The 26914-nt window shown below is 39.9% G+C and overlaps 3 protein-coding genes across 3 annotated transcripts; 1 reads left to right on the forward strand and 2 right to left on the reverse strand.

Annotated features, from left to right (window-relative positions):
• Positions 1 to 1624: 1624 nt before the first annotated feature.
• On the reverse strand, positions 1625 to 6683 carry LOC146627777 (ADP-ribosylation factor 5-like). The gene is made up of 6 exons (XM_085357349.1): positions 6491 to 6683; positions 5772 to 5852; positions 5551 to 5660; positions 3733 to 3804; positions 2862 to 2987; positions 1625 to 2744 (listed from the first exon to the last, which is right to left on the reverse strand). The coding sequence occupies exons 1-6, from the start codon at positions 6555 to 6557 to the stop codon at positions 2658 to 2660; spliced, it is 543 nt and encodes a 180-aa protein (XP_085213475.1). The 5' UTR covers positions 6558 to 6683; the 3' UTR covers positions 1625 to 2657.
• Positions 6684 to 9263: 2580 nt separating this feature from the next.
• On the forward strand, positions 9264 to 14091 carry LOC146627778 (uncharacterized). The gene is made up of 12 exons (XM_085357351.1): positions 9264 to 9296; positions 9421 to 9464; positions 10704 to 10767; positions 10885 to 11016; positions 12555 to 12653; positions 12728 to 12777; positions 12908 to 13033; positions 13150 to 13195; positions 13364 to 13435; positions 13533 to 13686; positions 13765 to 13847; positions 13939 to 14091. The coding sequence occupies exons 1-12, from the start codon at positions 9264 to 9266 to the stop codon at positions 14089 to 14091; spliced, it is 1056 nt and encodes a 351-aa protein (XP_085213477.1).
• A 2464-nt stretch (positions 14092 to 16555) lies between these two features.
• On the reverse strand, positions 16556 to 26315 carry neto2b (neuropilin (NRP) and tolloid (TLL)-like 2b). Its single transcript, XM_085357350.1, has 11 exons — positions 26228 to 26315; positions 25878 to 26027; positions 25290 to 25538; positions 25140 to 25187; positions 24861 to 24988; positions 18685 to 18786; positions 18299 to 18425; positions 17901 to 18014; positions 17286 to 17416; positions 17091 to 17183; positions 16556 to 16999 (listed from the first exon to the last, which is right to left on the reverse strand). The coding sequence occupies exons 1-11, from the start codon at positions 26313 to 26315 to the stop codon at positions 16556 to 16558; spliced, it is 1674 nt and encodes a 557-aa protein (XP_085213476.1).
• Between the last annotated feature and the right edge of the window lie 599 nt (positions 26316 to 26914).

Genomic DNA, 26914 nt, shown 5'->3' on the forward strand with positions numbered 1-26914 from the left:
CCTAATTACTTAGCACCTGGCGTCATACATGATTTTACTCCACTTGATATGCTGAGAAACTGTAACAAGCACCAAAAGAGAGACTGTGTAAATGTTGTGCTTATACGGTGATCTCAGATCATCTCACACCAGATCAGTCTGACGACTATGGTAACTGATTTATTGAAAATTGATTGACTATAAAGTCTTCATGGCAGAAAATTGCCACACATTTTAATCTTATTGCACACTAAACTGCTGTGAATTGGAGATAAACGACGATATGTGCCCCTGGTTCTCTGTCTGTATATGACCACCTCCTGCACTACAAGCTGTTTGTGCAATAAATTCACTTCTCATTAGTACACTGGGATCTGCCCAGCCCGGGAGCCGCCACCAGTCCTCTCTGAGGCCTTTCCTAAACCGCAGCCTTACTTCATGCTCAAGCCATCTGCCAACATCTACTAGAAACACTGTCAAACTTAAATGAGGATTTGGTCGCAGCTACTGACTCCCCTTTGACATTATCGCCCCCTGCAGTGCTGCAACAGTAACTACATGGTAATGATGAAAAGATGATAATACAACTTTTTTCTATCCCAATTAGGGCTCATCTCCCATTTAAAAAATGATTACTATATGCTGGATAAATTTCACACATCTGCTCCTGCTCAGCACAGGACATGCTGGGGAACAGAGCTACATTACAAAGCTTTTATTTGAAAGCAATTTTATATTCTAGTCATTTAACATTTCGTGTCCACTTTTTACCCTTCCCCTTTACTTGACAGTGGTATTAATTTAAGCAGATGCTGTGAGTGAGCTGCTCTCCCTTTATGCCCTTTCCAGTGCACCATCTGTCATTATACTTCTCTATTATTCAGTCCTTTCAACTTGAATCCCTGCATCTGACAGCCTGGCACTTAGCTTTGACATTTTCCATCCAAACTGCTACAAAAGACCAGACACTCTTATTCAGGAAATTGCCATTTACTAACATTTAGAAGAAATCCACATAACTAATCCTGCTTTTCTCTCCAAGTCACCATCTTATACCACTAGCAGTCAAAATGAAGGGAAACTGCATCAAGGTCACGTAGGCTGAATGTTTTACTCAAAGCATTGATAGCTATTTTCCTCCAGCTCAGTTTGTTAGTTTACAGTCAAATCGCTTCCTCACCTTTAACTCTTTAGTTACATTAGTAAACAAAATTAATTAATTAAAAGAAAATCTTGCCTGCCTGAGGGCCATTCTCAACATGCAGAAGCCGTACAGTTCGCTGTACAGATGACCTTGGGTCATACCCAAACACCAAGGAAGACGTGCTAGGAAATGTGGTGGCTTGAAAGCAAGTAATATATAAGCAAAGACAGGCAGAAGGTGAGATCCGTTTGCAAGGTCTGTCCAAGTTACAGCGCAAAACATACTGGTACTTCCGCTCAGCCTGGTTCCTGATAAAAAGATGTTGACTGATGATGAAACAAACCTGAAAGCCAAGAAAGACCTGGCCTGAAAAAACACTGACAAATTACACCGAATGTCGTCAACAATGAGCAGAGTCTGAAAAATATCTTTAAACACTAACTTTATTTGGAAAATATTGTTAGAGAATATTTTTGACAAGTGTCAACATCTTAAAGCACAAGTTGGAATGTACCCAGATAAATTGATGGGTAGGTATGGGATATGTAACACAGTATTTGTAAAACAGTACAACAGCTGAGAAACAGACAAAAGCAACAAAGAAAAAAAAAAAAAAAAAAAAACACATGCTGCTTTACTGTGTTGCAATGACACTGGTGGTGTGTCAACACTGAAAAGATGCTTCCTTCCTCCTTTTAGTAAAAAGATTTTTTGTCGGGAGGATAGAAGATCACAAGATAAAAGAACTTAAGTTCCCTCTTTTTCCATTGTGGTTCATAAAAACAAAGTGAAAAAAGGCAAATGAGCCAAATTCGCAGATGTTCAAACAGGATAAGTTGCAGAAAGAAATCTGTCCTCACTTTGGTTTTGCTGCACCCCAGCATGCAATCCACCACATCTTATTGCATAATTTTATAAGCATAGAGAGACAAAAGCATATTAGGAGGGAGCATGACCTAACAATGTGATAAAGAAAGGATTACTCAGATTTAGGCAAAGAGGGACCAGAAGGCACGATGCTCCTTTGTGGATACATGTGATTCCACACTAGTAACAAAATCACTGCAATCCTCCTGCACCTCAGACTAAAAGGCACAAGCCTTTTCAAAAATGAGTTGCCATTAGATTAAGGACACAGAGGTGAACCACAGGGCTGGGTCTAACATTCACAGTTTGTGGCCTATAAATTGTCTTTAAATAAAGTTTTTTATTTTGTCATATCCCTCCTAGTAAATGGTTGAGGAAGATAAAGTCTAAGTACAAGGAAATGATTACTGCAGATGCTGCCTAGACAGGAGCCAAGGCATTAAATGGAAATGATAAGTGGTGATAAGTAGGAACAAAAAGAGACTAGACACTAGGTCAAGAGATAATGTAACTGATAACACAATCAAAAAGAGGAGTTATTAATTTTTTCCACCAGCCTTATCCCTTGTGTGATCACTAATGCTTGAAAGTTTCTTGACTGAATGTCTGTGCCTTCAGTCCTATTTTGTGGTGTTTAGTCTCTTTCTTCTATCCAAACAGTCCTTCCTCAGTTCTTGGACAACTCTTGGGATAGCCAGTCAAGTCCTTCATATAGCCCAGTTCCCTGGGTAGCGCAGGTAGACTCAATGTGCCACTGTGGGGGTGAGATAATGTGAGATTGTAAAAAGAGCGCCAAACGTGCTTGTTTTTTGTTTTTGTGTTTTTTTTTTTCTTTCTGGTGTAAAGACTGTTTTCTACTCAAATTACTTACAGTTTTGCTGCGAAGGGCATGAAGGCCAAGTTTGTCCGTCAGCTCGCTGACCGATAAGGCGTTGGGAAGATCTTGTTTGTTTGCAAATACCAGCAAAACGGCATCTTTCAACTCGTCTTCTTGCAGCTGCAGAAACCAGATTAAAGATTTCATGTTATAGCAAAATAAACGGGGTGAAACTACTGAGTTTAGATCTTTGTGTGGCACCAATGATTCGACTTTACTGTCGTTTCAAGTCCTGATAAACTTGACTGTTATTTTTCTCTTTGACTACGGGGACCTATCGAGGCAGCAAAGTCATCTTAAATCATGATGCCACCACCTCCGTGCTTCAATTTTGGGACCACGGGTTCATGGCTCTACACCGTAAATATTGTTGCATGCTCATCTCAAACAGTACAACTCTATTTGTCCACAAACTCTATGATTATTTTGTAAAACTTTACAGTTTTACATACCTCAATCCATTTTCAATATGTAAATGGGGACAGGCTTTGGGACAGGCTTATGCACACATATACTCACATCTTTCATTTTCATGGGCTATGCCAGTAACAGTGAGGCAACACTAGAAAGTAGACACTACTTGCTTCTGGATGGCTCAGAAGAAGTAAAAATATGATGAGAAATCCATGTTTCTCCAAGGCACGGCCAAATCAATCAGCACTTCAAACTACAAACAGACTCCTACAGTAAGGAGGACAGTCATCTAACAGTAAAAAACAAACAAAAAAAACAAAAAAGGGGACAAATATTTAAGGATCAAGTACATCCTGTAAAGACTAGGTTTATGTTTTGAGTCCCTGTAAAGCATGATGGGAACAGAATTACACAGAATGAAACTGTTTTTCTTATTTAGCCAAGAACTCACCATCTTAGACAGCTCTTCTGCTGATTCAGCCACTCTTTCTCTGTCATTGCTGTCCACTACAAAGATGAGGCCCTGCACAACAAGAGAGGTTTTTGAAGTGATTACATTAGAATTTAATGTTGGTCATTTAATGAAAAGCAAATATGGTCAGTGTACTGGTATGTAGATTTTAAGATCAACTCAAACATGCCACAAGATAACAACTAAAGACATGTTCATACAGCTTTGGTGAAACTGCAATGACTTAAACTACAAGAAATATAAGACACATAAAATAAAACCAGTCATTATGTATTTTGACAAATACTTTAAATGCTTTAAACATTATGGCTGCGTTGCCATCATTTAGTTTTTTTTGTTTCTTTTGCATTTCTTAGCTGCCAACTGCTACTATTGCTCAATGACACATTGTTATGCCAAACATGAGATTATGTAATCATCAGAAACATTGTATCCAACCAGATGATTACTTTGAATCCCATTAACCTGGCCTCCAGGGACACTGCGAGGAATCTCGGGAGTTGTTTGTGATCAGGACGTGTCCTTCAATGTGCCCATTAAACAAATATCTAGGACTGCTTTCTTTCACCTATGTAACGGCACTAAAATTAGAAACACCCCATCTCAGAGCAATGCTAAAAACTAGTTCGTGCTTTTATTATTTATAAATTAAACTGCTGTAATTTATTATTATCTGGTTTTTCTAAATGTTCCCTGAAAAGTCTCAAACTAATACAAAATGCTTTAACAGAAGTATTAACAGGGACAAGAACGAGAGCTCATATTTCCCACATATCGGCTTCATTGGCTCCCTATTAAAGAATTAAAGTAAAGTGGGAGGCGGAGCCTTTAGCTATTTAGCTCCTCTCCTGTGGAACCAGCTCCCAGTTTGGATTTTAGACACAGAAACCCTCTCTACTACTGAAATTAGATTTAAAACTGTCCTTTTTGATAAAGCTTACAGATAGTACTGATCAAATGACCCTAGGGCAGCGGTCCCCAACCCCCGGGCCTCGGACCGGTACCGGTCCCTGAGTCGTTTGGTACCGGGCCATGAGAGTTGAGGCTCAGGTGTGAAATGTATGGTTTTCAGGGTTTTTATCGGTTTTCAGCATTATTTTGTTATCATTTTTATTGTTAACTCGGTTTTCCTTGGTCTTTTCACGTGTGTTATGAATAAATCTTAAAGGCCGGTCCGGCCTTTAAGGTGTCGCGGATAAATACAACAAAATAAAACTAGTACCAGTACCGAAAAAAAGAAGATTTATTCATAACACAAGTGAAAAGACCCAGGAAAACCGAGTTAACGATAAAAACAATAACAAAATAACCCTGAAAACCGATAAAAACCCTGAAAACCATACATTTCACACCTGAGCCTCAACTTTCGCGGCCCGGTACCAAACGACTCACGGACCGGTACCGGTCCGAGGCCCGGGGGTTGGGGACCGCTGCCCTAGGGCATCCATTAATTGCGCTGCTATAGGCTCAGGCTGCTGGGAGACTGCCTCCGGTACTGCCTGTCTCACTTACACACTTCTTTTTACTTTCTCTTTCACTCCACCTCCAACTGGATGGCTTCCTTGACCAAGTGTATTTCTGACTGAGTTTTTTCTTCCTGCTGTTACCTAGCGCCTCCTCTTGAGGCTTACCTGACTGTAGGAGTTTTCTCTCTAACACTGTGTGAGCTTTACCTTCCACTATAAAGCACTTTAAAGCAACTGTTATTGAGATTTGATAAGCTTGAACTGAGCTAAATTACCTTTAGGCTATTAATCCAAAGTTGTCACAAAACTGCATGACGGTCATATTACATACCTGTGTGTTCTGGAAGTAATGCCTCCAGAGAGGCCTGATCTTGTCCTGGCCACCCACGTCCCACACGGTGAAACTGATATTTTTAAATTCTACCGTCTCCACATTAAAACCTTTACAGAAGAAGAAGAAGCTCTTAACACTGCTAAACACTGGAGGGAACCATCAAAGAACCATAACTGAACTTCAAGTTGTAAAAGGAAAACTAAAGGAAAGTCTCTCACCGATGGTTGGGATGGTAGTTACAATTTCACCCAGCTTCAGTTTGTACAAGATGGTCGTTTTTCCCGCAGCATCCAATCCAACTGCAGGGAAACAACGTGGTTTAAATACAAGTCAACATTCATATTAAAAGTGAATACAAGTCAGTGCTGAACATTGAACTGATTGCGTAACAGCGTCTTCCTCCAGTCCAGTCACTCACCAGAAGTCGACTAATATCGTGCCCTGTCACGCCATTTGCGCAAATAAACGTCATCAGAAGATAATTGCTTAATTACTCGAGTTAAACAACGTGAAAACGCCGTAACGAGTTACCGTCAAACAACGTATGTTAGCATTTTTAGTTAAAACATTTACAGCTTTAATCGTCGCACTGTTATTCTTTCAAGTGCCCATTTGCCAATGACAATAACATTTCAATAAGATTTTTCTTTTAGTATTTTAACGTAATTTCTTTTAAAATGATGCTTTTTAACAGACTTTACTACGGAACTTCTTTTAAACCACACACAGAAAAAATTAAAACCCACGACGACAAAAAAATTGTTACTTTTCTCAAACAACAAAATATTAAGAACAACAATAGTTATTATAATATAATTGTCTCTTCTTTGTGCTTTTCCTCCTCTTTCTCCCCCCAAATTTTAGAAGTCTGGGAAGTGCTCTCCCACGAACGCTCATCAACAACTAGCTAACAGCGCTATCTAAAGCTAGCACTCACCCATCAAAATCCTCATCTGTTTTTTGCCAAAAAGCCGACCGAAGATGGACGAGATGGTGAGCCCCATAACTGTCCGTGGATGTTTAACTTTGTGGGAGTAGAAGTGACACAAGCCGCAGCAGGAACACACACGTAGACTGTGTTGCTTTATCTCTGATCCGCTTTTTCAGCGTGATTTCCACACAGGAGCACTGCCGACTGCCACGTCCGGGCCAACGTGGAACACGCACACGTCACAAGTTTGAATCAACTTTATCAACTCAATCTCTGTAAACACCACAACTCTTTTGTACGGTGCTGCGCTTGAGGTCTGTTTGTACGGTATAAAGAGCGGTATTACACGGGATATGAGAGAGTCTTTAACCATTCAAGAAAGTTTATTTAATATAATTTAAATAATTTTTTCCTGCTCTCATATGAACAAAATGCAGAGCCCAATTCTTACCACTAGATGTCCCTGTAACACAGACGTTCAATTACTGTAATCTAATACACCGACCAGTCCTCATCCTGTGAGTGTGTGTGCATCTATAGAATATACGAATGGCAAAAACGGTTTAGGGCCCTTCTATGATCAGCATACATCCCAAAAAGCCCTTGTTGGTTTAGCACAGGGGTAACACGTTTCTTGTAGTTGGTCACCAGGTTTGCACACATCTAAAGTGGGATTTTGACTAACTCTAAATCCTTGAGGTTTGGAGACTGGTAAGCCCACTCCATTACCTTAATATGATTCCTCTTCAGCCTTTCTTGCCTTGGCAGTGTGTGTTGGACCCATCTTCAGTGTTCTCATTGAGGGAAGGTGATTCTCAGCCAAGATTTCACGATGCATGCAATGAAGTTGCCCTGTACCCTAATCAGAAAAACAGCCCCAAAGCATAATGATTCCATCTCCATGCTTGACTGTGGGGATGGTGTTCTTTGGGTCATACTCTGTATTTCTCTTCCTCCAAACACAGCAGGTTGAATTGATGCCACATAGCTTGTTTTAGGTTTCAGCTGACCACAGCAGTTTTTCCCAAGCCTTCTCTTAATCATTTAGATCAGGGGTGTCATACACAAGACACAGGGGCCAGAACTGGCCCGCCACAGACTCTAATCTGGCCCACAGACAGCAGGAGGGCATATATTTGGCACTTTTCATACTTTTTTTTTTTTTACACCTTTTTGCACTGATAAAGACCTCCCTTATTGTCATTTGTTCTATGCCATTCATACTACAGAAATTTTGCTAGTCCGACCCACTCAAGATTTCTTGTCGACTGTGGTCCCAGCTGTCTCCAGATGATTAACAGTCTCCTTCTGTGTAATTTTGGACTGATCCACCACTTTCTGTCATGATCATCTTGACCCAATGAAGATCTTGTATGATGCTCAAGACCAAGGCTGAATGAAGGTAATTTTAAATTTCTTCCATTTCCAAATGATTGCACCAATGGTTGTCACCTTCTCACCAAGCTTCTTGGTGATGGTCTTGTTCCTCATTCCAGCCTTGTGTAGGTCTACAAATATTGTCCCCGATGTCCTGTCACAGCTCTTTGGCCTTGCTCATGGTGATGGAGATGTTGGAGTGGAAGAAACTGATTCTGTGAACAGGTGCGCTTTGCACACATAATGAGTTGCGGTCATAAGTATCTGTAACTGATTGATTGAAATCTGCATGCAACATGGGCACACAGCGAAACTGTGGGTGTCAGAACTCTGGCTACATTGTCTCAAACACTCATTTTATGTAATTTTTATGTAATTGTTTTTCTTGATTTTTACTTGATATTCTACCTCTCTCCTTTTAAAATGACACTACAATAAAAATTAGATAGTGTTCATTTCTTTAGAAATGAGCAAACCCAGAATTTCAAAAATAGATCAAATAATTATTTACCCAACTGTACTTGACAAAAGCGGTAAACAAATTAAGCACTGTGTTGACAAAATAAAAATTGAGTACAATTTTTTTTTAACTTTTAGAGAAAAAAAACTAGTGACTTTCCTGTTCTCCCAGAACTAAAAGTAAAGCAAGTATTTACAATTTACTATAAATATACTGTGTTAGATAACAAAGTGTGAGAACAAACTGTGTTATTAAACCATGTGATACTTAAACAGGGTAGGATGTACATATTCAGGCTATGGCTTCCAGAAAAAAGAAGCAAGACACACTGATTAGTCAGCACTGCATCTTACAGAAAGTCAGTAACCCAGAATACAAGTGAAAGAAAAACGAAATAGTTAGAATATTTTTTTATTATCAGTATTCATTTTTTTTTATTGCACATGTGTTTTCAGCTGTGGACTAAGTCAATAAGATTAGGATTTAGGTTTCCATGAAAACCTTAAAAATATTTGATCTGCTGTATGCTTTCATTTTATACTAGACTAAGACATGACACCTTTACTGAAGAATGTTAGGGATGCAAAACTTTTCTCAGACTTTCTCTATTATTTTCTTAGTTTGCAATAATCAGAAGAGGGCAAAACCTCAAACAGTGCAGAGAAACTCCAGTTTCATTGTCTTACTATATCTTCTAAATGGGTCATTATCTTGGAAGGCATCAAGTAAGGCGCAAACTAATTCCACTCTACCTGGGGATTACCAAGTATTGTCACAAACACACACACGCACTGAGTCAAGCAGGCGGAGTCACAACATGTGACAAGGTGCACCTTTTTATAGATGCACTCTATACACAAAGAAGTCACATTTTCATTGGCCTGTAATGAAAGCAGGTTATGGAGCTGTGCACATGCCGAATGTGACTTTTTACTTCTCAGGATGGAGCTAAATACTTTGCTGAGTGGAGCTCAGGTAGGCACTACATTCATTGTTTTTAATGGGCTTTAATCAATTTTTTTTTTTTGAAAAAAAAAAACTGTATAATAAAATCTTTTATCCTTGAAATGACTCAGGCATTTCCAAATTTTGCTTTCAGATCGATGTCCTCTCTACAGTGTACATAGTTTTACTCACTCCCAGGTACTCCTATGCACTTCCTCATATTATTATCATCATAAATATGATCATAGCAAACACAAGAAACTTTATTTTGCATGTTATTACCTTTATGACAGTTTCTAATTTTTTTTAAAAATCAACTGAGACCAGCAGGGCACCATGCAGAGATTTCAGGGACTTTCTCTTTGAATTCTCTCAGTTATCTTACATAATCCATCGTCACTGTCTGATATGTTTGAGTTTTAGGTTATTTAGTGTAGATGATACCTGTAATTTAAACACTTCCTTAAAGATCAATGATACTCCTAACCCTTTGTTGAAGAGTTTTTGTTTCTTTTTGTTTCTTGACAAAAGCAAAGCAAGAATAAGGGAGAGAGGAACTTTTTTAATGAATTACATAGTTTGTAATTGTTGTTGTTGACATGGTGCCATATGTCTAAGACATGTGGCAACATGTCTGTTTACCCCCCCCCCCCCCCCCCCCCCCAAAAAAAAGCCATCATGCTTTGTGATGTTAACCTGGATGTAAGCAAATTTAGTCTATCACTATCACTAAACTGAGATATCGTACTTTAGTCTTTTCTTGCCACTTTCTATTTCTACTCCACCTCTCAAAAGGCAAATATTGAACTTTTTTATTTATCTGCATTTATCAGCTTTAGTTACTTTATAAAATCATAAGTTCACCCATTTGCTGCAGAAAATTTAATGGGAATCATTTTGCTGATATTTTGAGTTATCTTTCATATAAAAAACAAACAACAACAAAAGATGTTGGCATTACAATTGTGACAGCTGCTGCTTTTCCTTTTCATAATTTTAACAAGTTTTAATAAATTTAAAAATCTAAGCATTACCTATATTTACCCAGAGTAGTTAAGATTAGCTATACTTTAAGTTAATACAGCAAGAAAATCCTGATCTTGCATGAGTACTAATAATAATTATATGCATTAATGCAACAGTGTCACTTTTCAGGGCTGTTGACGTCTTTTAATACTAATACTAATACTAATAGTGAGTACATTGTTACAATACTTCTTAGCTAAGTAACATTTTCATTGTAAGACTTCTGCTTGCCACAGAATGCTTGAATAATAGTGGTATTACCTGAATAAAGGGTATGAAAAGTTAATGTAACCTGAGCAGTATTCGGGTGAACTGTGGTTTGGCACAATGTTAGTTGTTCATTTCTTTTAAACTTTTCCTTCAAATGACCTGCGGTCATTTAATAGTTTACATATTTCTTATTAACGTCAGTGTGATTGGGAGTTTCTCCGTCCTGGTGGTTTCCATAGCAAGATGGCAGCATCTAAAAGAGCAGGTGAGTCTAGGTGTATGCATTACTAATGGATTATTTAATGAAATTAATTATTACTGTGCATAAGGAACTATGTAGTTTGTCAACACTGCACAAGCCTTCATGCGTACTGTTTTGCAGGTACACCTCCTGGTGCAGCTTGCTCTCGCCGACCTCCTAGCTGCTCTGATCTTGATGTCCACGAGTGTCATGAACAAAATACCGTTTGACAACAGTATAGTCATCTGCCAATACGGCCTGCCGCTGTCACTGGTGAGCAATAGTTTATTTCATTGTTTGATCAGGCTTTTACCACCGCAAATAAATCATTAACGGGATTGCGTTTTGGTGGGGGAGTAGTTTAATCTTAAACAGGTTGACAACGTTTAGGTGGTTTCACATTCCTTTTGGTACTTCCTGCTATAACAATCAACATTTACAGAGTAAAAAATCAGATTATTGTCAAATAATATAACGTTTTCTAAAGGCACTGAGGACATATCACGTAGTTCAAGCAGTAAAGTAAATCAAAAACACATGTTCCTTATATTGCCTCTATAAAATGACATAGTGAGCAGTTTTGCTGTGTCACGTTCCCTGTTATGCAAACATGTTCACATTCATCCCTCAGGCTGAGAGGAGGAGCTCCACATGCTTTTCATAACAGTTGTTCTCAGCATAAATTTCTAACTGGCAATGTCCATTGTGAACTCGGTTGACTAAAGTCTTTTGAGTTCTCGTTAGAATTTAGATTGATAAGCATTAAGGACAGTAGATATTGATTGTACATAAAAGCAACAGAAAAAGGAAAGAAAAGAAAAGAATGTTTTGTAGGACCAAACTCTCAAATTCCTCTAGCTCAGATTGTGGAATTCTTTCAAAATGCAGATATGGAAAATATTTAACCTTTTTAAGAGTTCAATATAGAAAAAGAAAGAAAAAAAATGAACTGAACCGGTTCCTAACTTAAGGTTACCTTATTTTGGGGTTCAGAGTCTTTATGCACTTCAACAGACTCATTAAATTCCAAATTTAGTTTACATGCTATAATATATAGACAGGGGTCCCCAACTCCAGGCCTCGAGGGCCGGGGTCCTGCAGTTTTTAGATTATCCGTGAGCCAACACAGCTGATTCAAATGGCTAAATTACCTCCTAAACATGTCTTGCAGTTGTCCAGAGCCTGGTAATGAACTAATCATTTGATTCAGGTGTGTAGACCCAGGGTGAGATCTAAACCTGCAGGACACTGGCCCTCGAGGCCTGGAGTTGGGGACCCCTGCTATAAGATAACAAACATCCACTGCAAATCCTAAAGGAGCATGGTATTAAATCATTTTTATATGGCCCTACATTTTAAAATTCAGCTAATGTAGCATCTCATTTTTATGTCTGCAGGTATGTCAGCAGAGGTTTACTGTACCTTACATTTACATTTAAATAAATAGCTGTATTTATACTTCATATCCTTCTTATACAAAGAAGCATGTTTAAAAAAGAAAAAAATATCTCATTTCATTTTACAAGATGTAAAATCAAATAATAAAATGTCCTCACGTTGCTTCATAAAGATCGTCCTCGTAAAGATAAAGGTCCTCTTGCACGTTTGTCGGACACTGGTCCTAAGAATCAGCATAACCAACTGAGAAATCTTCAAGTATAAAGTTGTTCTCTGAGAACCAGAGCTCATCAGTATTCACATAAATTATATTTAACTGACATTTACTCTAAAGTAAATATTAATGCTTGGTCTAAAACTACTTTATTGGTAAAACTGTCACATTTTGCGTTGTTCTTTGTGTTTTGTTCCAGACATTTTATTTCATTTCATTCCTGCTGGTGGTCGTTTACGCCTGGAAGTCAAAGAATGCAATCCAAGGATGGAGAGAAAGACCAGCGGATGATGATCTGGTGAGGCATTCGCTGCATCTGGTGATCATAATTTGTCCAGAAGCCAGATTCACTGACATTTTCTTGTTTTGCAGAATACATGTCGAAGACCAGAAATAGTCATACCTGTGTATGCCATTGTGTGGTAAGTTTTAACCACTTTTTCAAAAAATAAATGAATTAATAAATGCTTTAGTTTTTACCTAACCCACCATATGGTATCCCATGTGTGCACAATTTAATTCTTCTTCTCTATCTTCTGCCCAATATAACAGGTTGATCCCACTTGCACTTTACTTAGCATATGTGCTCACTCCTTTCATGAAAGCTACTTTGCTGATTCCAGCTACCAGCAGCTTGCCAAATCGGGTCTCCAGTAACGATAGCACGTATTGCACCAGGTGAGCATACAACCCAGAGATTCAGCCTCCTTCAAAATCTTTCAAAGACGTCACAGCAGTGAAATGGGTCTGTTCCCTTGTGTTTCTCACCTTTTTTGATTTTCTCTTTTTCACAGTTGTATTTTGTTCTTGCACGTCTGGAGGGAATCCTGCTCAGATGTTGTGAGTGTACAGCTGTCTTATGAAACCCTTTAACACACTTTCTTTTATCGAGGCCTCTGTTGTAGTGTGTGTGCGTATAGTCTCTGTTTAACAGAATAATAATGCTCTTTAGCATTGTTACATTTTGTATAAGCATATTTTTGATACATAATTCTCTTTTGCCCACAGGAGATAATCCATGACGTTTTCATCAGAGCTTTTCTTTTCATTGTGGTGATACCGGTGCTGGTGTCTTGCTCTGTGAGTTACTAACAATCACATTGCTGTAACATAACAAGCAAGTTTAAATACCAGTGTAATCTGATGAAACAAATGTTTTTTTCCTGTTTTGGTTCAGATTATTTACTATAAGGTTGGTAAGTGGTATGAAAGACGAGATCCGGAGGGGCTTTTTCCAGTGGAGGGAGATGGGCGTTCAAGAAGAAGAATGAAAAGAGCAATTTCTACCTCAAGGAATATGGTGACAGTCATCCTAATCTGCTGGGCACCAGGTACACAAATGCACGCACAAAGCTAGTGTAAATATCAACTTTAAGACAAAATTAAACTGATGTTTCTTCTTCTTGTAGCGCTTTTCCTCATCCTGCTATCTACCTTGTTGATGAGAACAAACGTTGAACAATACAGTTTATTTGGTGTTTATATGCTACAGGTATGTTTTAGTTACAGCTTTTCAGTGAGTAGGTTAAAATGTCCTCAGATGGCAGATTTGCAGGCTAAAATATTGCTTTTGTTTACTGCAGGCTGCCAGCGTGTCTCTACAAGGTTTCCTGAACAGCATGGTGTACGCCTGGAGAAGGCCCAACTTCACAGAGGCTGTTCTTGGAGAGAGCACACCCTTGGTGGCCTATAATCACATGCCCTTTTTTGATGAGTCATTGAGGACCTCGTTTTAATGCTTTGGACTATAAACACATGGATGGACCATGTCGTGCTGCAATACATCATTCTGGCCTTAGGAGCCCGGTCTGCCTGCACACTTTGGACTGAAAGGAGTTTTTTTGTGGACTGAAGATGAAAAAACACCGAACAAAGTGATGAAGGAAACTCAAAGACTTTAAACAAGCTGTTGCTATATTTTCATTTACAGCTGCTGATGCTGACGTGTACTAAGTCATAGTGCAGCAGCACGTTTTCTTATCAATGAGGCCAAAAAACTGCTTGTATAGTTTTATTAAAGACTTATAAAGATGTTATTTTACAATTACAGACCTATTTGTGTTTAATTTCTATGTTATTATGTTTTACCACATTTATTTATTTTGATCAATGAAGTGCTTTTTATTCTTGACTCCTCAGCATTGTCTGTAGTACAAGGCAAAAACTGTGCTAAACATTAGACGTCATTCTTTCCAATCATAGTTACAGTAAACAGTTTTTATAAACATTTCCCAAGCCTTCTTGTCTGCCTCTGGATACTCTGAATGGTGGAAAAACTGCATGCCAACCTGCTGCTCTAATGTAAGTTATCACCTGACTTACTGTACTGCAATCTAAAAGTAAACTTGAGGTTCAGTTCTGGTCAAGCATTGTTGTTTTTTCCCCATCCCAGACACTCACCTGCAGGTGATAGATGGATATCATGAAGCATAAGCAAAAGTGTTTGTAGAATATTACAGTTTTAATTTGAAAGGAATCAGCCTAACCAACTGTGACAAAGTAAAAATGTTTTTATAAATGAATTAAAAGTAGTAAAAAAACAACAACAAACAAATGATTATGGCTTTCAAACTATTTGTGGTGACTATAAGCACACAGGGCTTGTAACAATCTAAAAAAAATCAGACAAAAAAACCCAACTTAAACTTCTTTAGCTCCTTAGTGCAGATATTTTCCCAGCGTTGATCAAACTGAGAAAAGAATGAGACACACCTTTGAAGACAGGCTTAACTATTGTCACACAGAGAGTTATTATATAGCAATAATCCTACATCTCCTGTACCTTTTGACCTATTTCTCTGGAGTCATTTATTACCTGAAGTGTTCCAGATATCGTGCCTATTCATGGATGTTGAGATAAAAAAAAGAAAAAAAAAAGACTGTGTACCGGAGCTGATAATGCATATTCCCTACAAACAAGGTCAACTTATGGAAGCATATAAAACAGAGTACATTATCATGACTGACCCATTTACGTTATCTATCACTTGTTTGATCATAGCTTTTATTGTGTACAAAGTAGCCAGTGCATAGAAACTTAACTGGAAGCCTTTAATCGTGAGTTTATAAGTCTATCCTTAGAGGTCAAATGAGAATTGTATAACACTGTGTTACCAGCACACACACTAGCACTGAGAATGCACTGTCAGGCTTTTGTCTATGTCTATGCAGACAAACTATGTTGCCCCATTAATTATTGGTCCAGTGAATTTTTTTGAGGATGACAAATGAACTGCAGAGGTATGCTGACTACACCGCAAGGCTTTCCAAATGAGGTTTGTGCCAGCTACAAGGTTATGTAAGAGGTTCTGTGGGAATTTCAGAGACACTGTGTTTAAGATCACAACACATGAAAACATTGGAATACAGCATTTTAGATCCACTGTGAAACCAGGCGAACCATGTCTAACTTTCTCCATTCAAACACTTTCTTTGAGGTCAGTACTCACATGGTTTCATTTCTTATTAAATGGTTTAATTCCTAAATACCCTCCTTGCTAATTAACAGGACTATGTTGGCTTCTCCCCCACTGTGTTAAGATCTGGTAACCCATTTGTTTTTAAAGATTGTAAAAAGAAACCTAGTTTTCCGGTTTTCATAAGGTCAGGTGTGTCACTGAAGAGTGACATAATTGTAAAATTTCCAACCTGTGTACTTGTGCAACATGCCCAAAAGGGGATTGCAGAACAACCAGACTTTCCTTCAGTAAAACTAAAACCAACTTTAACTCGGAGCTGACTTTTCCTAAGTCAGAGGTGTGGAAATTACCTTTTTGTTTTTAACCAATGTAGTTTTTTCACTAATACTCAAAATGTAATCACACTTCTTCTACACACTGACTCAAAACATACTTCCACAACATCTATTCGCGTTACAGTTAAATGTATTCAACAAAATACATCAAGACAAGAACACTATACAGCTTTTTCTTTTAGTTTCACTTTTACACCAGTGTCAGAGACTTGATAACAGCTCTCTGTTTGCTGTTTCAGTATATAAGCAGATTTGGCAGTGCCTGAGGATCTTCTTGTTGCTCCTTAACAGAGCCTATGTTTTCTAGCCTTACTGAGAAGAAGGAAAGTGTACTTGCACAAGCCATTGGTTTTCTTTCTTTTTCCTTTTTCCTGTAAATTTGAAAAGCTCCTCCCTAAAGTTGAGGCAGTGTTTACCTACCCTAACGCAGATCTTGTGTTTTCTCCTCAAAAGTCCATGGACAGGGATCTTTGCTGGGCTATTTCATAGCCTCTTCGGCTTCCGCCTCTCCGCACATACACATCATACCTTCCGTCCTCCTCCTCTTCTTCCTCTTCCATTACTCTGTCCTGCCGCCCCAGAGCTCTCTCTCCCATACCATGATGGCCCTGCATTCGGCCTGATTTCATACTGGGCCAGCTCTTCTTCCTCAGACTGCTGTTGAAATCTCTTAGGGGAGGCAAGGAGTTTTGGAAGTCTACTCTGAAAGGTGGAAGCTCCATGGATCCCCTTCCCAGGCCTTGCGCCCCTAGGCTGCCTTTAATGGAGTTGATAGAGGCCAGAGAGCCACAATGGTGTTCGTGTATGCAGCGCGATCCTGACGAGGACCTCCTGAGCGCTTGTAGGGACTGGAGCTCCTCTGACAACTCCCCAAGGTCTCTTGAAGAAATCTCCTGTGAAGGACAACGTTAATAAATTAGTAGTTTTAAAACGATATAAACATGTACCAATAATATAATGTGTAAAAGCAATAAAACTGACCTTGTCTCTGAGATTAAAGAGTTCATAGTGAGGAGGGTCAAACACCTCCTGGAAGTCAGCACGAGGAAACAAGTTGTTCTTACGAACCAACACCTTTAAAATATGACAGGGAATCACTATTTTATTTGTAGTTTCTATGAGAAAAATTTAGTGGGATGATGTTAGAAGAATTCGACAACAAATTTTCTTAAATACCTTCTTACGTGGCTGCTTGACTTGCACCAGAATGGAGACAATTAGGAGTAACAGCACCACCCCCGTAGACACACAGATTATTGTCCCGTGAGTCTTTGTGATCTGGTGAAAAAGACCTTTGTTCTTTTTCTCTGGAGGATTGAAATGACGACATAAAGAGTTAAAAATATCAGAGGCTTTCAAAGGCACCGAGAGTGCATTAGTCATTTACTTGTTCCCTCCTGTGTCAACACAATTCGTATCTCTGGATGCCAGGAACAATTCAAAGCAGTTACTAAAAGCTAAGGCACTGATAAACACCCATCCCAGCACTAGAAATGCTTAAGATCCACTTATTAGCCAAAAAGCCTTGAAGGCCTTTCAGTTGGAAACGCGTCAAAACTATGAGATTGTGCTTTTCCTGCCAAGTGGAAACACATCGATATTAACTGTTCTGTAGTTGCTGCAGCCGGTGTGTGTGTTTCATAATGATCCTCAAGGAGACTCAATGTGACACAACAAAGGCAGACATGACATCCATCATTTCACAAAGCATGACAGAATTACACAGCATAACACATCACAGCAGACCAAAGAAAGCATTTCTGCCAAAAGGCTTCAGCAGAATCGAGGTACCTTTGCAGTTGCTTTCGTCCCAAGGAAAGACACAGTTTTGTATGCCGTTGCACACCAGAGAAGTGTTGATGCACATGTTAGTGTGGCAAAAGAACGCACCGCTCATACAGGGTGCTAAAACACAAACACAAGTGTATATGAAGTATGTGTACAACCTGACAAAGCATCGAAAGCTACAAGCAGAAAGAATGTGGCATGTCCTTATCAGAGATCCAACTATAAAATGCTTATCAGAACTATTATTATTTCCTATTGCTAAGACGTACTATATAAGGTGCAGTGATTAAAAGTAACCACCAAAATATGCACCGTATCTTTAATACATGTACTTTCCCATCGCAGCTGAAAAAGCAAAATGATGGGCAGGGGGGAAAGAATAATCTGAAGGAGACACTCACGGTCAGCAAAAGATGTGAACAGCATCCGGAAGCGGCTGAGACGGCTTGTCTCATCAGCCCACATCCTCACTACTCCCACACCAGTGTCCAGCATGATGTCATTAGCTACTGTACTACAAAACTTGGCCTGCAAGAAACCACACACCACTTTCTTTTATGGATGTTGATGTGCGGACTCAATGAGGCCAAGGTCTGTAGAACAGTTGCTACATATTTGTGATTTAAATATGGCATTAAAAAGGAGCATGTATGGCAAAGAAAGAAAGATAAATCCTGTAGCAGAAGAAGAACCTCAGACCTGAAAGCATAGTGCAATGTAATGCGCAACAAACTTAGTGCGTCAGGCAGAGACAGAGTAATATTTATGATGTTATGCAAAGAATTACCTTTAGATCCTCAATGGCATTACTGCCATCATAAACAGCCACAAAGTTCTTCTTACATTCATTGGAGTTTTCCATCTGGTATTCCAAAAATCGCAGGTAAATCTGGAATGAGTAATGGAGAGGGAAACAGTGTACACTTTTCATTTTTCACACACAACCTGATTCCAAAAAAGTCGGGATGCTGTATAAAAAAGGAATCCAATGATTTGTAAATCCCATAAACATGAAAAACAAGTCAACTGTTTAAACTGGGAGCAATATTCCTGCCATTTCCATAGAGGTTGGGGTCTACCACACCAGGCAAGACCCCAGCTGCATGCTGGAGCTAGCAGGCAAGGACATACGTGGAACGCTATCACCAAGTGGCTGTTGTAGTCTACAGGGCCTGGAAGTGGCCTGGAAGTCCTGAGGTCAAAATGAGATATGCCCCCTAGGGAGGTTGAGGATGACCGAGCTAAGATCCTGTGGGACTTCCAGATGCAGGCAGACAAACTGGTGATGGCTAACCAACCAGACATAGTAGTGACAGCTGTAGTGATAGATGTAGCTCTATCGAGTGATAACAACATCAGGAAAAAGGTACGCGAGAAGCTCGAGAAGTACCACGGGCTGAGAGAGGAGCTCAAGAAGACGTGAAGGGTGAAGGCAACAGTGGTACCCCCATACAGGACGAGTGCCTCCAGCAGATCTCAGGAACAACATCTGAGATCTTTGTCCAAAAGATCGCCGTCCTAGGAAGCGCAGGATCAGCTGCTGGACTTTTAGGAGAGGAATGTTGTTCTGTTCATGCCTGATGTAGGATTCTAGCTGCTCAGCAGTCCTGGGCATTCTTTGTTGTAGCTTTTGCTTAATGATTCAAATGTTTTGATTTAATGAAAAGTCTCTGCTGCAGACAGGCCGGTTTGGCATCCGAGAAATTCTGCTACAAAGCTATGATGTTGACATATGCGTGCAGTACATTTAGTTTTGTCTTGCTGAAATATAGAAGGCCTTATCTGAAAAAGATATCATATACATGGTACCTGTACAGCCACTTCCATAGGTACTACTTCACTTCCATCAAAGATTCATGCTTTTTAAGTCTGCGCTCATAACAAGACAGATGGTCCCTCTCCTCCTTAGTCCAGAGAAAGCAGCGCCCAAGTTTTCCAAAAAAATAGTTTGAAATTTTGATTTGCCAAACTGTGTTCACAGACAGTGATTTTGGAGCTCATGCAGTTATTTACGTGGCGGACTCACACCTGTTTTTGATGCAGTGCCATCTGAGAGCCTGAAGATTATGGGCATCTGTCATGTTCCAGAGTTTGAGCCTTATTAACTGAATACTATTATTTTATGGTTCTTAGTTGACTGTTAAACTTGATCTTTATGTATCTTGGGCCTTTCAGTTTATTTTCTGGTTTGGGTCGATTTAGCATAGTTGTTTCATGTTTATTTTCCTGGCTTTACCTTCATGTCTTTGTCAAATATGAGTGTGCTAAGGTCTTATCTCTGTGGTAGGTATGTGACTTCCTTTTTTTGTGTTTTATTTCTAGTTTCACTTCTGTTGTCTCTAATTTGTCTTTAGCTGTTTCTCATTTCCTACCTCTTCCCAACCCTCATGATTAGCCTTTAGTGTGTCAGCTTGTATAGACAGGCTTAGTGACTCCCTTTGTCTCTGTCTGTATGTTAATGTTTCTCTCCCTGTGTGTTCCCAACTTTCAGTTGCCTTCTTAATGGACTTTAGCATTTTTGGTTCTTGCTACATCGAGGCCTGCCTGTCAGAGTCTGCATTTGGATCCTCAATCTGCTAAACTATGACAGCATCCAATTCTGGCTTTCAGCTTTGTCCCTTGCACAGAGATTTCTCCAAATTCTCTCAATCTTTTGAAAATGCACTGTAGATGGTTAAATATTTAAACTCTTTACCATTTAACATGTTCTCTTGTAAATAACATACAGCATGAGATTTGCAAAGCATTGCATTCCCTTCCTATTTACATTTCACAGCTTTTTACAACATGGGTTTGTAATTCAGCTAGTTTCTGTTTGCCAACAGAAGACAGTTGAATCATCACTGATATAAATCATTTTGACTCAGCTTTACTGCAGATGTACTTAAGCTGACTGTCAGATTATCGATGCACATGTTTATTATTTATATGCATAAGCTGCAGATTAGTAGTTGCTTGATATAAAAAAAAAGATGCTTGGGATGCTTTGTTTTTCAAATAAAGTAAAGAATATAGAAAAATACATCACAGCAGATATGGAGAGGGTGAAGGGTGAAAGCAGAAAGCAAAATAAGCTGCAGGCTGCAGACTCATCTTTCATTCCACTGTACTGTTTGTCATTTTGTTCCCAATGAATTATATCCCCTCTCCTTAAATTCATTTTGTTGAGAAGAAATATTTCTCCTTTCCTTTATTTTCCTTTCCTTTCTGCTTTTCCTTTTTAACACTTACACCCCCGGAGAGCAGTCATTTCGGGGTAGTACCTTAGACCCCCGCGGAGTCATCATTTTGCGTTTCTACCTTTAAAAGCCGGAGAGCAGTCAAATGCTGGAAGTGGAAGCTAAATTGGCTAGTCATTCATATGTATATTGGGTCGTTACCTAGGAATTCTGGAGGGAGGGGATTGGGGGAGAAATCAACACACATGAGTCTAGGTCCTTTGTTGCTGACATTTATTGATAAAAACAGTAGTTTCATTTCATGTTATTTCCTTTTTCATTTCAAGCAAGGAAGTGGATGTAGTTAGTAAGTAAGATATTTCAGACATTATTCTGACACAGAGGAGGAGATACTGGAATTATAATTAGTATCTATGCATGCATTTGTGATTTTGTTTGACCTTCCCATTGCTCACAATTTGAATTTGTTCACACTGCAGATGAGTGTCTCAGTCCCCAAACAAGCTCTCTTTTTCGGTGGAGAAGCAGTCTCCTCATCCGCAGTGAGTGTGGAGAAATCAACACACATGAGTCTAGGTCCTTTGTTGCTGACATTTATTGATAAAAACAGTAGTTTCATTTCATGTTATTTCCTTTTTCATTTCAAGCAAGGAAGTGGATGTAGTTAGTAAGTAAGATATTTCAGACATTATTCTGACACAGAGGAGGAGATACTGGAATTATAATTAGTATCTATGCATGCATTTGTGATTTTGTTTGACCTTCCCATTGCTTACAGTACAAAAAACCAACCATTTGTACACATATGTACTAATAATAATAAAAAGTGAGTGCAACACTGCAACCCGTCACCCCGTCGTTCAGTGGTCGTTGATCAGTGGTCCATTGTGGCACCATTCAGAGCACTGGTACAATAGTACCAGCAAGATATGGGAAGACATTGCAAATGTACTTGGATTTTAGGTTGCAAGCCACCCAAAACTTGATCCCAAACTTGTCCGGTTTACTGGCAATATACTGCAGGAAACTGCACCGAGTTTTTGATGGGAAAAGCTGTTCATCAACGGTGATATGTAGACCAGGGTTGTAGCACGTGATGCAGTTGGTGACAAATGATCCCCACACACTGGAAATTGCTGCGAACTTATCAGTCTTTGCTCGATCACAGCGGGTGGACTTGTCATCAAAGCGTAGGTGTTGCATGATGTCTTGGAAGCGGTTTCGTGCCATAGTTCCAATTATCTGTGGGTTTCCCAGGTTTGCTGACCAGCAGTCATTTACAGATGGAACCCTGTAAACCCCCCGCAAGATGACAATAGCAATAAATGCCATTAGTTCAGGGAGGTCCATGAACCAACAAACATGCTCCGTTTGCTGTGCATGTTGAATAGTCCATTCTTGAATGCTACGAAGCATGTCAAGAGTGATGAAACACAGGAAGCTCTGAAGGCGACTCAAGATACTTCTCCTGGCCTTAGCCGTTGGCTCTCCATCTGCAGCGTACGGTTCTATAGGGGTGAAAGGGAGACGGGTCCCCACATGTTCTTCACGCCACACTGTGCCATCTTTCGCTGTCTCAGTCCCCAAACAAGCTCTCTTTTTCGGTGGAGAAGCAGTCTCCTCATCTGCAGTGTGAACAAATTCAAATTGTGAGCAATGGGAAGGTCAAACAAAATCACAAATGCATGCATAGATACTAATTATAATTCCAGTATCTCCTCCTCTGTGTCAGAATAATGTCTGAAATATCTTACTTACTAACTACATCCACTTCCTTGCTTGAAATGAAAAAGGAAATAACATGAAATGAAACTAACCGGAAGACTGATCAGACAGCTCTGAGTCCGAATCCGGCTGAACTTCTAGGTCTTCTCCATCCGAGTCACAAGGGTCGACTTCCGCCAGGATCATTTCCAACGCCTGCTGGGTGGTGAGTCTTCTCTGCATTTTCTTTCCTTGGAGAGGAGGTCCGTACACCACAGGATTCTTCAGGGCAATGAAGGGTTAGGCTAAGTGCAGTGAGATTGTATCATATATATACCCTTGATCACAATTGATCAGTGGGGTCAGGTCACACTGATCAGCGGGGTCACACCCCCGTCGTTCAGTGGTCGTTGATCAGTGGTGCCACAATGGACCACAGAACGACGGGGTGACGGGTTTCCTGCAGTATATTGCAAGTAAACCTGACAAGTTTGGGATCAAGTTTTGGGTGGCTTGCAACCTAAAATCCAAGTACATTTGCAATGTCTTCCCATATCTTGCTGGTACTATTGTACCAGTGCTCTGAATGGTGCCACAATGGACCACTGATCAACGACGGGGGTGTGACCACATAACAATGCAACCCGTCACCCCGTCGTTCAGTGGTCGTTGATCAGTGGTGCCACAATGGACCACAGAACGACGGGGTGACGGGTTTCCTGCAGTATATTGCAAGTAAACCTGACAAGTTTGGGATCAAGTTTTGGGTGGCTTGCAACCTAAAATCCAAGTACATTTGCAATGTCTTCCCATATCTTGCTGGTACTATTGTACCAGTGCTCTGAATGGTGCCACAATGGACCACTGATCAACGACGGGGGTGTGACCACATAACAATGCAACCCGTCACCCCGTCGTTCAGTGGTCGTTGATCAGTGGTGCCACAATGGACCACAGAACGACGGGGTGACGGGTTTCCTGCAGTATATTGCAAGTAAACCTGACAAGTTTGGGATCAAGTTTTGGGTGGCTTGCAACCTAAAATCCAAGTACATTTGCAATGTCTTCCCATATCTTGCTGGTACTATTGTACCAGTGCTCTGAATGGTGCCACAATGGACCACTGATCAACGACCACTGAACGACGGGGTGATGGGTTGCAGTGTTGCACTCACTTTTTATTATTATTAGTACATATGTGTACAAATGGTTGGTTTTTTGTACTGTAAGCAATGGGAAGGTCAAACAAAATCACAAATGCATGCATAGATACTAATTATAATTCCAGTATCTCCTCCTCTGTGTCAGAATAATGTCTGAAATATCTTACTTACTAACTACATCCACTTCCTTGCTTGAAATGAAAAAGGAAATAACATGAAATGAAACTACTGTTTTTATCAATAAATGTCAGCAACAAAGGACCTAGACTCATGTGTGTTGATTTCTCCACACTCACTGCGGATGAGGAGACTGCTTCTCCACCGAAAAAGAGAGCTTGTTTGGGGACTGAGACACTCATCTGCAGTGTGAACAAATTCAAATTGTGAGCAATGGGAAGGTCAAACAAAATCACAAATGCATGCATAGATACTAATTATAATTCCAGTATCTCCTCCTCTGTGTCAGAATAATGTCTGAAATATCTTACTTACTAACTACATCCACTTCCTTGCTTGAAATGAAAAAGGAAATAACATGAAATGAAACTACTGTTTTTATCAATAAATGTCAGCAACAAAGGACCTAGACTCATGTGTGTTGATTTCTCCCCCAATCCCCTCCCTCCAGAATTCCTAGGTAACGACCCAATATACATATGAATGACTAGCCAATTTAGCTTCCACTTCCAGCATTTGACTGCTCTCCGGCTTTTAAAGGTAGAAACGCAAAATGATGACTCCGCGGGGGTCTCAGGTAGAAGCCTTCTTGACTTGACTGCTCTCCGGCTTTTAAAGGTAGAACGGTAGAAGCTGGGAATTCCAGTGTTAAAACTTTCAGTTATCACTCAGTTGAAAACGCAGAAATGGAGAACTGGATGTATAAATGCAAATTTAACGATGTCATTTCAATATCTTACCCTGTTCTTTGTTGGGGCACGTATAGTCCAGATGCAATCCACTGCCTGGTCTGGCTTCACTTTGGACTCTTCGTCCACCTGACTTGAACGGATTACACCGTCAGCTCCAGACAGCTCAAACTGGCAATCTGACCCAGAGACGACAGTTGGCAAGAAACAAAGTGGAAGCAAAAAGGAGGACATGTGATCAGATGGAAAGTAACAACTTTATTTCACATGGCAGTCTAAAGATGTACACCTGGAGCTGCATGGGTTTTCTTATACATGCTGTTGCACTACCTGGGATGGGGTTTAAAAGTCCTCCCACATGCAGATGAAATTCAGGATCTTCGGGGTGAGAAATAAGAAGAGCACAGAATCACTGGTCCGGAAAGGCTATTTGTTTTTGAGCAGTGTGAAAATGGTACATCCACTCTGCATTTTAGTCACCTGCAGCAAAGCTGTACTGGACCTGGAAGCCAGTCCCCTCCAGCTCTTCATCACTGAAGAAGCGGATCCACATGAAGCGTCCGCTCGACAGGATGAGTCCAGGACTGGCTGATCCGCAGAAGCGATTGATGAGCGGGGAGAAACTAAAGGGACCGTCCCGCACTTCGATGTGGTCGAAGCGACATTCGAACGACGCCTCGATGTGGAAGACTTCGTCAAACATCAGCTCTATTCTCTGGCGAGGCAGGGCTGGGGAACAATTGGCACTCTTTTACTGTCAGAGCCGATTCAGGAATACAAAACGCTATAAAAACGGCAACAAGAAAGACACGTTTGCTCCTTTCAGATGCTACTCTGTCTCGTATGTTCTTTATATATCATTACTGGTTGAGAAGTTAATGAACGATACATTAAAATAACACAGTTTTGTCTTTAATGACAAAAGAGGAAAATGAGGCATTGTACATAATAGGTTTTATATGTGTCGATGGCATCGGATTCCCGCAGAGCCAATCCGAGCCAATACAAGAATATGTCCCAATATCTGAACTGTTTTTCAGCTTGGGCTGTGTGCTTCTCATCAGTTACCTTCCAGCACATAGAGGCACTCCTTGTTTGGAGGGTACGTATTTGGGTAGTTTGGGGAACTGAAAGTGCCGCCATCAGTGGTTCGTACCCAGTTTCCACAGTGACGCGCTCGTAGAGAAGGGTTAACTGCTTTCGACCCTGCACCTGAATCTGCACATTATGAAAACCAAGCAACACAAGGCATTCAAACCTACAAAAAATTATCCGGGTAAAAGCTGCTGACATCTAAAATGCAGTTATGGACACAATTGTGTAATAAATAAATAAATACATCGCAAATTAAAGAAGAATATGGAAATGTATAAAGGAGTCCATTTGTCAAAGGAGCAGAATAAAGATTGCAATCTTACCTTTAATCTTTTGCACCAGTGCAAATCCCCCCTCAATGAATAGGAGAAATATCCAGACTGTACAGAAGTCAACAGTGTGTGAAATCATAGTAAGGAGAGGTACAATCAAGGAATAAAGGAAACGAGAGCTTAGCAGGATTTCTTTGTCTGTGCTTTATGTTTCAGTACACTCAGCAGAATCCTTGAATGTATATTAAAGGCAAGGGTGTGGGGTTCAAAGCTTGGGAGTGAGAGAACAAGCTGCTTCTACCATCTGCTTCCTTAACTCTTACTCTTATCTTTGCATCCTCTTTTTTTTCGTCAAGATTTATGCTGGGTGAGAGGACTGCTGTCTGCCAAGAAGCTGTTCAAGGACACCTAATGGTAAATATGCATTAAAAAAAGAAAAAAAAAGTTTCATGAAATCATATCTTGCACCACATTTGTACCTATTACATAAAATGTGACCCAAATAAATCATCTTGCCCAGGGGCACCAGTCTGCTTAGAACTTGCTTTGAGTTTTCACCAAAGTGGCATGTTGGCATGTTGCTGCACATCCAGGGACAAAAAGCAAAACAAAAATGACAGTTATGATATAGGCTGTGGACGTTCGTGCTGCATGTTCTGTCTGTCACAGCTTGTGACCTGGGAAACAGGCAGATTTATAACTTCGGACTCTGTTTTCAATTCATTATTGTTGTACAAT

Source organism: Diplotaxodon limnothrissa, linkage group LG7 (assembly GCF_057381915.1).
Source record: "Diplotaxodon limnothrissa isolate DT_005_m linkage group LG7, D_limnothrissa_male_GT1.1, whole genome shotgun sequence".
Lineage (NCBI taxonomy): Eukaryota > Metazoa > Chordata > Actinopteri > Cichliformes > Cichlidae > Diplotaxodon > Diplotaxodon limnothrissa.